Source organism: Lampetra fluviatilis, chromosome 25, assembly GCF_964198595.1.
Source record: "Lampetra fluviatilis chromosome 25, kcLamFluv1.1, whole genome shotgun sequence".
Classification (NCBI taxonomy): domain Eukaryota; kingdom Metazoa; phylum Chordata; class Hyperoartia; order Petromyzontiformes; family Petromyzontidae; genus Lampetra; species Lampetra fluviatilis.
The window spans coordinates 11,282,723-11,298,856 of NC_136299.1; the positions used below are offsets into that span (position 1 = coordinate 11,282,723).

At 47.2% G+C, this 16,134-nt stretch overlaps 1 protein-coding gene across 2 annotated transcripts in view; it reads left to right on the forward strand.

The window, feature by feature from the left end:
• Positions 1 to 11,228: 11,228 nt before the first annotated feature.
• Positions 11,229 to 16,134, forward strand: part of LOC144941811 (neuronal PAS domain-containing protein 3-like) — a 200,359-nt gene continuing 195,453 nt past the window's right edge. For both annotated transcript variants that reach the window (XM_078868276.1, XM_078868277.1), the window contains exon 1: positions 11,229 to 12,084. In XM_078868276.1, coding sequence (XP_078724402.1) covers positions 11,945 to 12,084 — 140 coding nt within the window. In that variant the 5' untranslated portion in view covers positions 11,229 to 11,944. The remainder of the gene's footprint in view (positions 12,085 to 16,134) is intronic.

Below are 16,134 nucleotides of genomic sequence, written 5' to 3' on the forward strand. Positions count from 1 at the left end.
GAGTATTAATGTTAATGTACAATGTTACTCTATCAATAGATTACTCTATCAATAGAGCAATTGTGTTGTGTAGAGAAGCAATCGAGTTTTAAGTCGTAATGGAATAAACTAAAATGTTGCATTCTGGGAAAGTTCAGCGTCTAACTCTTTGTTTCTAAAGCTCCAGTCCTCGCAGGATACCACCACACCACGCATTTGTTTTTCCGCGTTCACCAACTGACTTCTCCCACTTATATACAGATTAGCTTGTTACACGCCGCACGGTGATGATTGTTAAACGTGTCCCACGTTATGCGCTCAGCAACTAACGCTGTCTGCGTTAACAAAGGCGATTCACATTAAGATTGAGATCACATCGTGTGTGTCAGCATTCCGCGTGTGCGGACAGCGTTGAGTATTTTAAACATGCAGTACGATTTGACTTCTCCTACTCGCTGGGGACTATAGGCGGATATGTGAACAGGTCAGATCTGTGAAGAGCTATCGAAGATTACAGCTACGCCATGTGCACGATAGGTTACTGGACAACAATAAGGAATGCACGTTTTAAAATATGGAAACACATTTCACTCAAATAAAAGTGAATGTGATATTTGGAAGACATCACTGTATATGGGTTTGTTTGAACGCCTAAAGAAAAGGTGAGTTACACCATAAACATAATCTCTTAAACATAATATCTGCTAGGTGTGGGTGGTTAACTTTTCAGGCCAGATATGTGACGATTGTCACGGTTGACTACGTACGGTGCGAAAGAAGTTCAACATACATACAAATACGTGATCATGTGCTATAAACACATTTCCTACAATTATTCGTGCAGAATTTATGCAAATATGCGTAGATGTTACCACATTTAAGTATATAAAATTCGCTTTGTGCACAGGACCATCCTGAACAACTGAACGTACAGTGCATTTTAAAGGTAAAACGAGCAAAGTCTTGCGCATCGTGGTCATTTAATGAGTAGAGGGCCTTTTTCCCCGCCCGTACAAAAAAACACACAACATCGAAATCCTTACAGCCCATATGGTTGGCATTGAAATCAAGTCCTTGTGGTTATGCACACGATCACAGAGTGCAGCAGCAGATGAGTTACGGCAGTCTTTGTGGGCAGCGCCAAACAAAGGCTTGACCCGGATCTTGCACCGAAAATAACCGTGGCCCATAAAACCCAGAATTCACGATTTCTACGGTGAATTAATTTGCTACGCTTCGAGTACGCATTTGTGCAAAAAGGTTTGTGATTTCACGTTCCCATTAAGTAGCCATGGTTGTTTTGTTTTGACATCCATTTGGGGGGCTTTGGAGTTCAATAATATTATCATGAGCTAGATTAGTGGGCATTACGGATGTTTTCGTTGCCAACAGAGAGACATTATGTAAATCAATTGAATGTTATCAGCCTGCTTACCATTAGATCCCTTAGCATTGAGCGAGTGTGCTTGCCATTTTAAGCCACGGCTAAGCCTTTCTTCTCAATTCACTGTGCATGCAATTTCGGAGTTTCGTACGATATACAGAATCAACATTTAGGCCATCTTTTGCAAAACTATAATCCAGGAACCACAATGCACCTGTCAGCAAGGGTGCACTGTATGCAATCGATGCATAGTGGTGTGGAATGATGTAGGAGATGCAAGACCATTCGTACACATTGGGGTTTTTTTAATCACAAATCTGAGGCAATCAAGCACTAACCACCACATAGTGGAGAACCTACAGGGGGTCGTAATTGAAGCCATCTCCCCTATATGAGGCAATGCGCTTACACACACACATCTTTGTGCTGTGCTTGTAATACTGTTGCCTGCACCGACCGCATGCCTTAGCTGCCACACACACTGTCTCTTACCGGCGGGGAGGGCGGGAGGGTGTTCTTTGTAAAGATGATCCAAAATGAATTAAATGTTACCATGGAGTTCTGTTGCTGTTGGGAACTCACCCCACAGAAAAACGCCAGAATTGATCAAAGCGCTGCCCACGCCATGCCTGGAGGAGCCGCTGCCCGAGCTCCATGACCCCATCGCTGTCAGAGGGCCGCACAATCTCCACGCGCGCCGAGCGCCCAGCGCTGCAGTCACTGTCGCCAATTCAGTACTTTCGCTGGGCAAACGCATTGTCGGAAACAAAACCCAGAAATGTTACTCAATCCATCCGCGTGCACGATTTTGCGTCCCTGCTGCGGCCACACGCTCGCGCTGAGCCATGCAGTGGCGCGGCGTGGATGGGCATGGACCCTGGCAAGAAGAACGAAATAGCGGCATGCCTGTCCCAATTGCTCACCGCCCTCTTTTTGGCCCGATGCCTTGGCCCCCTCGGACGCGGTGCAGTTGCACCGCCTGCACGCTCAATCGCTCCGCCACTGGTGCTGTTGACCTGTTCCCATTGCGAGACGTCTGCAAGTTGCAGGGTGGGTGACTCGTTCATCGCTGAATCTCGGAATGCTCAAGCGGCTCAGCGTACATTTTATTTAGAGAGGCGTAGCGCCGTTGTTTTTAAACACATTGTGCTCACCGCAGAGAACCGTAGCGACACGACCGCACTCGATGATAGCTGACGCCAAGCTGTGCTGCACGCCCTACCGCATGGCCTTGTGAGGGCCTCGCTACGGCTTCAGGTCGGAAGACGTGCCGATAAAGTTATTTTACTTTTGTTTCTTATGATTCCATTCCGATGACGTACGTGTACGTTAAGACAGCAGTCACATTTGCAAGTCCTGCTGTCTGCCAGGTGCAACTGACGTTGGACGAGACGATGGGTTTCTGTGCAAAGTGCTAATTTGTCACGTGAGCCCAGGTGCGTGACCAAATTGATGTTTTGCACGCGGAGGTCTAAATCGATCCCTGTATCGGTTGTCACTCGTCTGCACGGATCACTCTTCCCAGAGAGACTTGTTGAATCGATGAGTTCACATCATCGTAATCGTCATCAGCCGTGATCCATCCACTGCTGGATGAAGGGCCTCGTCCCAGCCCGTCGCCTTGCCTCACGGTTCCGCGACGCAACAATCCAGCCAGGTCCTGCACAGGAGCTGATGTCATGGCTCCATCTTCGCAGCTGATGTCCTCTCAGGCGTGTGTCTCCCCCCCTCCCCCCCTTGGCTGTCACTCCAACATTAGTCTCGACCACAGGTCACCATCCCTCCTAACAGCATGCCCCGCCCAAGCCAGCTTATACTAAACGGCTTCTTCACTTCATGAAATAATGAAAATGAACGTGTAATTCACGTACAGTATATATTTTAAAAGGCTAATTCAAACACTTATCAATAACACTGCCTTAAAAGGAAACATGATAAGAGAAGTTTCAGCCAATGGTCTTTCTTCATGGCACAGGATATTAAAAATGGTCATTGTCCATAACGTTATCTGTTATCTTTTACTGTTACTGATGAATCTATTGAGGTTTTGTGTTTAATTGGTTGTGCACTACTGCCAACGCAGCATCACAAAATGGCATATACACAGTGAGTAGGTTACTGCATTTACATACAGCCAGAGCCATCTAGAACATGTACAGCCATATTTTTGTCAATCCACTGCTGGATGAGGGCCTCCCAAGCCATGCAGGTTGTGAAGGTCACCTGGACATCCTCTGCCACGCTGATCCATGAGCATAAACATGGCAGCATATGAAGTACAGTACAACAATATGAATTCACTTCCTTCTGCTGTGTGTCACGTTGCCCCGCAGTAATCTATGGCAACGTGAAATGTATGATGTTGGCCCATCCACGAACTATCCAGGCTCAAGCCTGCATAGCTTTCGAGATCTGATGATGATTTTACACATGCCGTGTGATTTGGTAATGGCCGTTATCCACGAAACGCAAATGACCAACACCCAACACGGTTGTCAATAACACTGTTCGAAATATATATATTAGGTGACGTTTTAGGCAACTGCCCTTCTTCATTGCAGATACATAGAGAGGCCAATAATATTTGGAGATTGCACTGTACACAATGGAGCCCTGATAGAAATTAAACTTGAAGAATGTTTCCAGATAAACAGTAATAAAACGGTCTCTGCCCCGCAATCCGTTAGAATACATAAACTTTAACCCAAGAGTAGACATTTAGTAACTGAGGAATCCATTTAAAGTAAAAAAAATTGATGCAGTAGACTTTCTTGAGAAAAATATTAATTATCACGAAACAATTTTGCTAAAATCCAGTAAATATGCAGATATTAATGATGGGGGATGTAGCTTGTACGTGAGAAATAAATAAGTAATTATGTAAACATCCCTGTGAGAATGGAATGCTAAGCAACTAATTACAAACAGCTGTGCTTCTTCATAAAGACTGATGCTCAGTGCACTCGGTGTAATTAATGATTAAGGAGAAATCTATGGTTCGTTTGTGTGTGTGTGTGTTTTTTGCACTATCAATAACCATCACTTGGCAAATCCAATAACACTGTATATGGATCAGCAACACCGACGTACTCTTTGGTTCTTTCGGTAAAGTCACGTAGATGAAAGTAAAAAATATGATAATAAATAATAAAATAAATTTGCTAAATAATAAAAATAAAATATAATAAAAATGAAAACCAACGTACTGTCTATCCGTTCGTCAGGTATACTGTACAGTGTGATCCAGTTGCAGACACCCCACTGATTTCGAATGACCCTATTTAACTTTTCCTCTCAACGGTGAGATTGCATATTGTGAACGCGAAGGATCAACCACATCTCGCAGAGTGTTGAAAGATGTAATGAGTTGTAGTCAGACCGGTGGGGAGACGTGTCGAGGCTTCTAAATATGTGTTTTTCTCTCTTTCAATCCGAATCTTATCTCAGTGAGGTGTCCATAAATGGATCTGCGTGTTCGTTGCAGGCAGGGGACGTGGTGATGCCGTGGTTGGCACACTATGATACCCCAGTGGCATGGGTTCAATTCCCGGAAATGATCAACATCAGTGGCAAGTGCTCTCTGAAACCTGCACAGAACGTTCTCGTTAATAAATGATACACTGTGTAAGCATGGGGATACAAAGGCGGTCGGGCGTGTCGTGGTCCAGCCCTACACAAATCCTGACCTTAATATGTGCTAGCTAACACCACCTGCCCCAACAGTCTAACACAACCTATATCCAGGAAAGTGCGGTGCTTCGTCAAATGCACTACGAAACCGGCAAGCCGAGTTCGACTCCCTGGCACGATTAATACCAGTGACGGTGAGTAAACATAACTAGACACGAACTTTTTTTTATACCTACGTGACTTTACCGAAATAATCAAAAAGCATGGATTCCTGCAGTCACGAAAGCTTCAAATCAAGATGAAGACACGAACTGGCCCTGCTGTGCCACCCCCATTCACCAACACGTACCGACCGTGACACTTTTGGGGGAGAACCTTCATCCAAGCAGCGGCTAGATCGTGACGAGGACAATGAAGTCACTGCAACGAAGGCAGACAGTGATAATTGGTTTTGTCTTTGAGTTGTGCGCCTTTTGGCGTCATCTGGTCCAACCCATGTGAGACTAGGCTCTAAGGAAAGCTGTCTCGGGTGTGGACCAATCAACTTCAAGGACAGTGCATATATTATCTGAGTTATTTTTTTGTTTGCATTATGGCTGCAGGTATTGTGTTCTATGCAAACATGACTCCTTGTAAAAAAAGGTGTCAGTTTTGTTGCCAGATAGAAGGGTAAAAAACCAATTATCATATATTTTACTGGCAAATGAGGTTCCAATGGTGTAAAGGCAGACAGTGTTTGCGAAGCGATGTTAAACGTTGTGGATTAACCGTAGCCACCCCGGTGAATGCGTCTAATATATTATTGAGCATTTGGGGTCGCGTGGCTGACCCCCAAATCTGTTGATGAAGAGGAGTGAGTGCGCTCTTTAGACAATGCGTGTTGTGTGCGTGCGTTGCTGATGTGTCGGGGAAGTTATACGCGGACTGGAAGTTGAGACAAGCTAAGGGATCGTGGATTGTTGCGTCGCAAGATGGTGAGAGATGGCTTGCGGAAGCCTTCATCCAGCAGTGGAGTGAATGTGTACGAATGTATGTTTGGGCTTCTTATCGCGCCGCACGTAGCCAAACGTGCTCATCTGAGGGTGCGCGGGAAGGACAACGAACTAAAACACATCGTCAAAGATGATCCAATATCATCATCATCATCGCTCTTCGATGATTGATAATTCACGATGTAACACGTTTTTTGTTCCTGGGTATTAAGTGTTATTTTATAATTGCTTATGCCTAAAAGTATAGAAAATGACTATTATTGGCCACAAACGTTGCTTTTGTGACCAGGACTTTATGTGAATGAATGACACAAATGCACACCACGTTTTCTCATTAAAAATAGGTACATTTCTAAATATCACTGTCCTGGTCACACAAGCAAAGTTTGTGGGCAATAATAACCATTTTCTGTAACTTTGAGGCATAAGCAATTAGGGCCATCAACACCGGTGACGATTATCTGAAACCGGCCAATGGACCTCCCCTAGGTCGACTCAGCCCCACATGAGTATCCGGCGCGGTGCGCAAACATTGACAAAAGGGAGACAAAGGCGGCTGTGGGTGGTATTGGCCACGCTGACAGCACGTGCCCCCCAAAAAAAGTCTCGTCAAGGCTTAACGGGGAGATCGTCGTCTTGTCCCGTTCCGCTCAAAGCGCTTGCCCCGACAGTCCCTATGAGGCTAGGCGGCTTATATTGCACCTTCGTCGTTGTACGCTGAGCGTGTGACGCACGCCTTGCTATAATTGTCCTTTTTTGCGATATAAAAAGGGGGGGGGGGGAACCATCCGAAAATGCCTCCCTCCGTCGTCTCGCGTCGCTCCGAGCGCCAGCCACGGAATAAATGAAGGGCAACGTTTGGAGCATACGGCGCGGAATATTGCTTTGGCTAAGGATAACCACGCCATGCAGGTGCTTCGTTAGGCGGAATCAAGGCACGTAATGTGTGCATTTAAATTGCGTCATTAACAATTTAACAAAACGAGAGAGAGAGAGATATTCCCGTGCACCGCCGCAAGTCATAAATGGGTTCTAGGAATTGCACGCGTCGTCGCCCCCCCCCCTCCTCTTTTCTGTTTTTTAAATGAAAAAGTAAATAAGGCAATGGTCCACAGTTGCTGACTTGAGTTTGTCCACGGACGATAGTAATTGTAAGTCTGTTCATTTAAGCATTAAGTATTTATGAGGCGCAGTGTCTGCGTATTTGCGTGTGCGGGACAAACCCCCTAAAGCAACGCAGATCCGTTTCCTAAAAAAAAAGATGGATCATGAATAATAGCAACGGCTCCAATGGATATTAATTTGAATGAAGCCAAGCAGAAATGCGTTTGTCTTCCGAGCAGCGTTAATCCATTAGCCCGCATGCCAACATTATGCATTTCTTGTGTGAAGTTTCTCCGCGTGTATTTCATCTTATATATTCTCAAGCTCTGCAGCTTAATACGAATGTAGGATAGCCCTACCCCCCCCCCCATGCATTGCTCTGTCGAGTATCCAAGGATTGAATGTTTGTATTGTTTAGATTAGTCTAGTATTGCGTAATATAGAGATGGTCGCCGGTTATTAGAGCTCCCGGCGCGGAAGTTTAAACGATGGCGAAACATCACGATGGGTGCACACATCACTTCCGAGACGTCTGGTCTGCGTGGAAGAGTAGGCCAACCTCTTTATAACGCTCCCTCGAGTGGAGACCCTTCCCCGCCAGTGGCGTGAGAATTCACGGTAATTGCAGTGCTGCACTTTTACCATATTGTATTACATATGTATATATATATAATTGTGTACACACATTCCTCTTGTCAATACCACTGTTGGATGTAGGCCCCTTTCCCCGGTCGTGATTACGGGGACTCATTGGCCATGCTTATCCGTTGCCTCCGATTTGAGACGTCGCCGGTATTCGAATTGAGGTGATGACTAAAGGAGGTTCACAGTGCAGCAGTGCGCTAACCACTGTGCCACCGCTCCACCACCCCTGTGTGTACGTATTAGCATGCCATATAAAAGTAAAACATTTTAATTGGTATTTGTCGTGTTCGTGTGAACGCTCAACTTTGGAAAGCTATACGGACACCGTGTCAAGTTTATTATAGTCATGACTGAAGCTAACATTTAAAACCGTTTCGCCACAACAACAAAGCGCTTGCGGACTGTCGTGAACACGGTGCGCTTATTAACACATTCCTGCGGAGGGAGCTGGAAGGAACGTTGGGTTGCTCGGTCAATGGCCAGTGTCAACGGCGGCGTGGTGTATTCCGCAAATATGCCCGACTGTGAGGGCGGGCACAAGCCGGCGTGAGTAGGTTAAACGTTGAGTTTTATCAGGGCACCATCCCCACCCAGCCCCACCCTCCTCACCACCCTCCCCTCCCCACCCTCCCCTCCCCACCCAGCCCCTCCTTGCACGACGGGACGGACGGACACAATAATCCCCTGTGGGCTGGTGTAACCAGGAGGTTCCTACCAGTATTAATGTCATCGGGTATATATATAGATTCAGTAAAATCTGGATGCTTCGATCAGCTTGCAAGTGATTCTCATGTAAACTGTAAACGTCCAGAGACGCCACAAGGTGGCGCAGATCGCGCACTGAACGCCGGAGACGCGTTGCGTGTGCACCTCGCAGTTCGAGTCACAATTTTGACAATCTTTTGAAATTTAATTTCAACCTTGAATTTAATCTGAGCAGAGTATCGCCATTCTGAGGCATTTCATGCCCGAATTCCAGCAGCATAAGTTACAAGTGGCAGTAGTGCCGGATTATCCTAGTAGCAAACGTAGCTACATATAGTACGATACTGCCTTCAACTTTTATGAACGACTGGGTATTTAAGGTTAGCGATTTGTCGTATTATCTGGCTGTATACCAAATGAAAACATGCAATTACTTTACTGTGCAAGTAAACACAATTGTGTTTTAATATTCATGTTTGTTTGTATTTAGGGCCCCTTTACAACATCTGCTACAGGCCCCGCACTAGCTTAATCCGACCCTGAGTAGCAGTGCATCTATCGCCCAAAAGCAGGACGGTATATCTACGTGCGTATTGTGCTTTAACATACTCTTCTTGGTTCTTTCACTAATAATTGATTTTATTATGTTTTATTTTTTTTATTATTTTTATTATTTTATCACTTCCCTTCTACGTGACTTTACCGAAAGAACCAAGAAGATGAATCCCTGCAGTCACGAAAGAAGCTTTAAATCGAAACTTTAACGTACTGTTGCGGCAAGTGGTGTTAGCGAGCGCCTATGAAGGTCGGTGCACGAGGGCGTGGGTGGCCAGCCAGTAACCACGCCCGGCCGCCTTTGTCTCCCTATTTGCGATGTTTACACACTGCACCAGATACTGATTTTGAGGCTGAGTCGACCTAGGGAAGGCCCAGGACTGGTTCAAATATTCGCCGTGGGCGGGAATCGAACTCAGTTCGCCGGGTTTGGAGCGCAGCGCGCTAACCACTGCGCCACCTGCCAATGCCGCAGTTTAACCCCCCCCTGCCTCCAACTCTTGAGTTTCACAACACAGGAGGGGAAGCAGTGCATCTCATAATCTGGAGAATACGGTGCGTGCCGACAGAGACATGTACACTGCATTACAGTCCGTGTCCAACCATGTTCTGTGGTCAGATCTCAAACGACTTTCACTCTACTGCAAGTCCATAGACGTGGCCTCGTTTGAAGGGGTGGGCGCACAAAAACGCACACTACCCGGTCAATTTTAAACAAACTTGAAACTAAAGTTGAACGCCAAACTGAACGAGTAAACGATGCGATGTGCTTGCGTCCAGCGTGCAGTCTTGCTCTGGCTCTCTCTCGGCCCCTGTGTGTACGAGCTAAGGCCATTGCTTAACGTGGTGCGCCACGATGGCGAGACATTAACTACATCGACGGATACGGAGGAGGTTGTGGGTTCGATCCCAAACCCTGACGCCTGTATATTTGGAGTTTGCACCTTTTCCCCATGGTCGCGTGGATCTTTCTCCGAGTCATACGGGTTTCCCCCGTCCACGTTTAGAATCAACACGACGCGTTTAGAGTATTTGGATGGATGCTCAACATTTACTCGTGATACGCTACTTCATTCAGCTTCCATTTCAGATAGCCAGGTCGCTTCTAGAAAAAAAGAACACTGTACCTCAGTGGGGACTTACCTGGTAAAATACATTGTAGCAATCTCTTCGCATTTTAGTCCAGCTCCCGTCTAACAATGGAGAACAGTTTGTAGATCAAATGGTGCTTGCGAATGAAAAGCCGGATTCGCATGACATCAGCGAGAGAGAGAGTGTGTGTGTGACAGAGCAGTCATTTTAACGTTTATTGAACAATCACGACCAATGCTGCTAGCGATATGTGTTTGTCCTGACTATAAACATTTAGAAGGGGGTCTGAGCCTTGAGCAGGAGAACTTGGAGATGGAGGGGGGGGGGCTCAGTAGCATCCAGATGCTGGCCGCACAGACATCCTCATCTGCAAAGATGAATAGTTTAGATCGTAATAACAACGATAATAATAATGATTCCGGCAATAATTAACTATTCTGCAGATGTCACCGCTTTGCAGAGCGCTTTACTACGCGTTATTATATATATAAAAAAGTGATGAAATGTCAAGGCTGTCCCGCATATTCATCGTTGGCCCTGACAATCACTCGGCCTCTCAATTGTCTCTGAGGGGGTGGGGTGTGCTGTGTGTGTATCGGGTAGGGTGTGTGTGTGTCGGCGTGTGTGTGTGTCGGGGTGGTGGTGGGGAGGAGGGGAGCGGAGAGGTTGGAGATGGAGTGAGGTTGGGAGGGGGGGAGTGGTGTGGTGGTGGTGCAGAAGACGGGTTTGCTCGCGTATGCAACGGCGCAAAGCATCCTGGCACGCACACACACACACAGGCAGACACGCACCGAGAGACCAGTCGCCCATGCGCTCTTAGCAACGCATTCAAGAAGACGAGAGGGAACGACGTGAGAGAGAGAGGGGAGATGAGAGAGAGAGAGAGCTAAACAGCATCACACTCCGAGACGGCAAAACGCACAACTCTGTCGCATCGGGCATGAGCACTTCCAAGACGAGAGCCGACGGTGCTGCGTGACGCTTAGGGGATAAGCGACGCTTCTTTAACGTCATCATTATCATCATCATCAGCAGCAGCATCGTCAGTCGCATCTTCAGCAGCAGCAGCAGCAGCATCTTCTTCAGACGGCTGCGCGTATTTTGCTCTGCGGTGAGCGAGCACATTTATTCGAATCGCTTGGAGTAGTAGTATCTGTGTGTGTGCGCGCACGCGTGCTAGATATCACGTTGAATGGTGATTGTTGAAATTATTAACATTATATATTTTTTGAAGTGTGAGTCGTGATCGGAGCGAGGAGGAGGAGGAAGTGAGAGAGAGAGAGAGAGGCGCTCATACATCCCCACGGGATTACGCGCGCACGCAAGCTGCGACCGCGATGCGCTGAGCATAGACCTTGCTCGCAAGAGAGCCCCGGCAACCGACGACGCTCTTGGAGCGATGTTCTAACGGGGCATTCTGTCAAGGAACGTTGTAGATGTTCCTTCGCTACACTTGCGGACGGAGAGAACGGCGGGGCTTGTGGTGACGAGACCGGTCTAACTTCACGCGCTTTGACAAGAACATGGCGAGACAATAAGGGGCGACCCGAGTTTAGAAGGCGGGCGTGTAAATGCGAAGACGAACACCAGCATGGAGAAAAAGAAGTAACAAGTCACAGACAACATCGAAAACTTTCCTCGCAGCCACCCCAGCAGCAGCAACCTGGTCGGGGTTCTAGGGGCACTGTCGCTGAACAGATACCATGCACAGGGACACGTAACTTTGCTGTGCGCAGAGCGGCTTCAAGACGGGAGGCTGGTGCTTCGCGTTTGCTATTCTTGTAATAATAAAAGGAGAGGCGGTTTGTGTGTCAGTGGAGGGGGTGGGGGGCCCTGTTTTGCTGCACCCTGCGGAGGGATGATGCTCAGGCTCTACCCGGAGCTCGCTTGCGAGGGCCCCACGGACGAAGCTGATTGCCCGCAGCCAGCGGAGGGGCACTCCAACGGAGGGATGGGGGCCCCTCCAACGTGCCACGCTCCGGGCTCCTACCAGCAGCGGTAAGTGCGGACTGGACGGATGAATGGATTGGATCGTGTCAGTGGGAGTGGGTTGACAGAGAGCGGAGTCGGCTCGGGGAGAATGAGCGGTGGTTATAAGAATAAAAAAAACATTTGTGGGGTGGAGAGGAGGTGGGGGGGTGCGCTGGGATTAAACACAAATTTGAGTCGGGGGGGCGAGCGAGGAATGAGCGGGGGTGGAGGGGGTGGGGTGCCTGTCCCGTTTGAGACGCAGTCCCCGACGCGCAATTGATCTGCTCGGAGACTCCCCCCGTACGCATGCATCGGGGAGTGACGTCTGAGCGCGCGACGGTGCCAGTGCTAAATTAAGTTATCCCGCGAGCCTACCGCAGAGAGAAATTCGATTGGTTTTTAGTGCAAGCTCGGCAATATGAATGCATCACGCACGCACGGGCACGCGCGGCGCACAGACGCGCGGCGGCACAACGGAGACTAGAAAAAAAACACGGACACGCACACGGACACGCACACGCGTGCTTTAGAATACGCGCGCGCGCACACACACACACACACGAGGATTCAAGAAAGTTTTGACATCCTGAAATAGTGAAAACTAAATGTACAGTACGTTGCTTTGTCGCTGTGTTTTATTTTTAACTAATATACGCCGTATGTAAGTGTTAGCACGGCTTAATTTCTCACTGAATATTTTAGTTGTTCGCTGGTGGACTGGAGCTCGGTAGGCAGGTGACTCGGAGCTAGCGAGAGGTGTACTTGATGTGGTGTGCCGAGTTCGGGGACATTGCCCCGACACCCGGACAGGCGCCTGCTGAAATTAAGCCCCGAGCGTTCATTACATGACGTTAATCAGGGTTATCTTAGCCACGAACACATATTTAAGTCTCTAGCCTGTATCAAGATAGTCCTGTTTGCCATTGTAAAATAATTGTACTTGCAAGCTTTATATACATATGCCCCAATTTGATCACTGATATTTCACTTTGTTTCCATTCAATTATCTTATATGAGCTTATATTTAAACAAATCGAATGAATGATGCAAACATGTTAGATGCATTCTTAGGTGATGCTGCTGCTGCTTTGGCAGTGGTGCACCGAGCACAATTAACCCCTCTCCGAATACAAATCTCAACACATTCATCAATAGCACTGTGGCCTTGACAGGGGGGAAAACGTATTTAAATGAGCGACGTTTTTGGGGCAATCGCACACCATGCCTCGTATTGCACGATCGGTGAACTCGAACCTGCGTTACGTGTCGGTGCAATGCTCCGCGCGCGCATTTCCCTAAACCAATATTTTGCAACGAACGACCCCCGCTTGCTTTACCAAAATGTTGCTGCTGTGCAATCACTTTGTGTTTGTAATTGCTAAGGGGGAAACCAAATAGGCGCGGAATTAAAGGAAATTAATGAAAACGTTCAAAGGGCTGACGTCTGAATCGGCGCAATTGCTGTAATACTGTAATCGTGAATCTAATTGAAAATTCGAGCAGAACGGACTAGCAATTACACTAATTACCGGCGCCTCTGAAACACCACAAAGTGCAAACGCGGCACTCACAGGGCTAGGCTGTCGCGCGCCTCGCCGTTGCTCGCGACGGGTGTCGTGTTACTACTCCCCGTGCTAAGGGGATAGATGTTGCACGAGACTGCGAGGGAGTAGCAGTGCTTCGCTGCAGTGCCGGATTAAGTTAGTGCGGGGCCTGTAGCTTATGTTATAAAGGGGCCCTAAAATATATACATATTCAAACAGAATTTTTTTTAACTTGCATAATAAAGTAATTGTTTTTTTTTCATTTGCTGTGCAGACATAGAATTCGACAAATCGCTAACTTTAAACACCCAGTCGTTCATAAAAGTTGAAGGCAATATAGTACTATAGTAATAGAGCAAGTGCATAATCACTGAACCGGAATTTATGGCTTGAAAGCATTTAGCGCGGGGCCCTTGAAAGTGTGGGGCCCGTAGCTACTACGTGTGTTGTAGCTACTACTTATGTAGCTACTACATGTGTTGTAGCTACTACATGTGTAGCAGCTACTTTTGCTACCATGATAATCCGGCATTGCTTCTCTGCCATCGCATCTGCGTTATCGCGCCGCCCCGAGGTAGCGTCACGCGGGAGAACATCGCTTCTCTTGCGGGGGGGCGGGGGCAGTGCAGAAAAGAGTCACCCCGACACCCACCCCAATGTCGCGTCTCGTGGCGGAGGTTCGGAGGTGTCGAGACCCGCGGCCGCCCCGGTTAATACCGCAGGCGAGCTAAAGCGTGATTAGCTAGGCGCCGTCCGGCCCACGGTAGACGTTAAAGAACAACACGTGACGTCGTATTTTTTTTTAAAGGAGCAGGCAGCGTGTGTCCGTGTCATGGTCCACTTTGCCAAGTATGGAAACGTTTCTCGCAAATTGCTCACCTTGAAAAAGGAAACCGCTCAGCAAAATCACCCCCATCTGCAAAACTACCTCAGACGCTGTCTGCGAAACAGCGCTATAAGGATTACGCGAATACCAAATTGATTTTTATTTTATTTCTCAATAGCTATTTCAGGTGTTTCTCTCCCAATTGCACGCGCCTATCCGTTGTATGATTTTGAAACGGGACTGGCATCATGCGCCAGCCTATTGTAAATGGTACAGCGACAGCCAATGTCAGTGCGGATAAACCGAATAATCTGGTAAAATAAAGCTCCAAACACACACGCACACACGCACGCCCACTCGTATGCATACAACAACATCCCCTGCCATTTGCGACTGAGTGAGAGCGCCATTATCACAGCGCTTGTGCAGAGGCTGTATCCACTGTGAGGTCACGTGAAGTGTCTAATGTATTACAGCTCTGTCCGGCTGTCTGTCATTCTGCCCTGCAACGTAGGCTCACGGTATCTCTCGAAACGATGTTCGAACCCGTGAAGCGAAGCTGTACGTAAAGTTGCGTTCCCATCAGGGGACTAATCCCACTGAAAACTGTCCAATTTGATAAAATAAAATAACCGAACATTTGTGTCAATAACCAATGCTCCGGAGCACGTAAATATGAAGAACGGTCGTTGTCTGAACCATCACCTGTTACGTATTTGTTATTTCTGTTAAGGCCACTGTGTCCATTGACAAATGCGCCGCGTGCTTTTTTTTATTTCTACTGGTTGCACCACCACGGTGGCAGTATCACCGAAAACAGCAATCGGTCCAAATTGCAAAGAAAAAAGGGGCTTGCGCAAGCATTGGTGACACAAACCCACAGGCGGAGTTTGACTTCTACATTTGGGGGGTGGGACGGGGGCAGGGGTTCGATTTGTCCCTCACATTAGGAATCGTGGGAGCATTCAATAAATATTTGTTTTATTTTAAACTACTGAAAATTAACGAATAAAGGTGGGAGGGGAGCATTGTCCCCTCCCCCCCCCGCAAACTCCTGCCTTTGCCCAAACGACAGTGGCAGTATCCTGAACGTCACCAGTCGGCTCCCATGCTGCTCACTACTTACTTATGGAAAAAAAAAACGCTTAATGAAAAATAATTATGGATTCCATGCATATCAACGTTTATTTTTTCCTCCGGATGCCCCAATTTTAATAGTACGTATGTTGTCCACATCCATGCCCTGAGTATTTTCTTAAAGTGAGCGATGTGACATCGAGAGGCTTGACTTTCACTCTGCCATTACCAGTGCACAGCATAATTTGTGAGACATTAATTAGTTCCTTAAAACGTGCAGTCATGTTTGATTCTACGTTTTCAACCGGTTTCCCTATTCCTGTAAAACGTAGAGTGTGAACCGACACTTGCTATTTGTATCGCAACCTATGTAACCGTGATTGTAACTCAGATCTGTAATGTGGAATAACATCTGTATCGTCACAGGACGCACATGAAGTAGAGTCTCACAGCTCATTGGGCCCTTCCTGCTGAAATTAATATCATCTAAGTCTATCGAAGCCAATCCACTGTTGGATGAAGGCCTACATATGCCATGCCGGGTCATGGCAACAGTGCCGGATTAAGCTAGTACGGTTCCTATAGCATATGTTATAAAGGGGCCCTAAATAAATAAATAAAACACGTTAA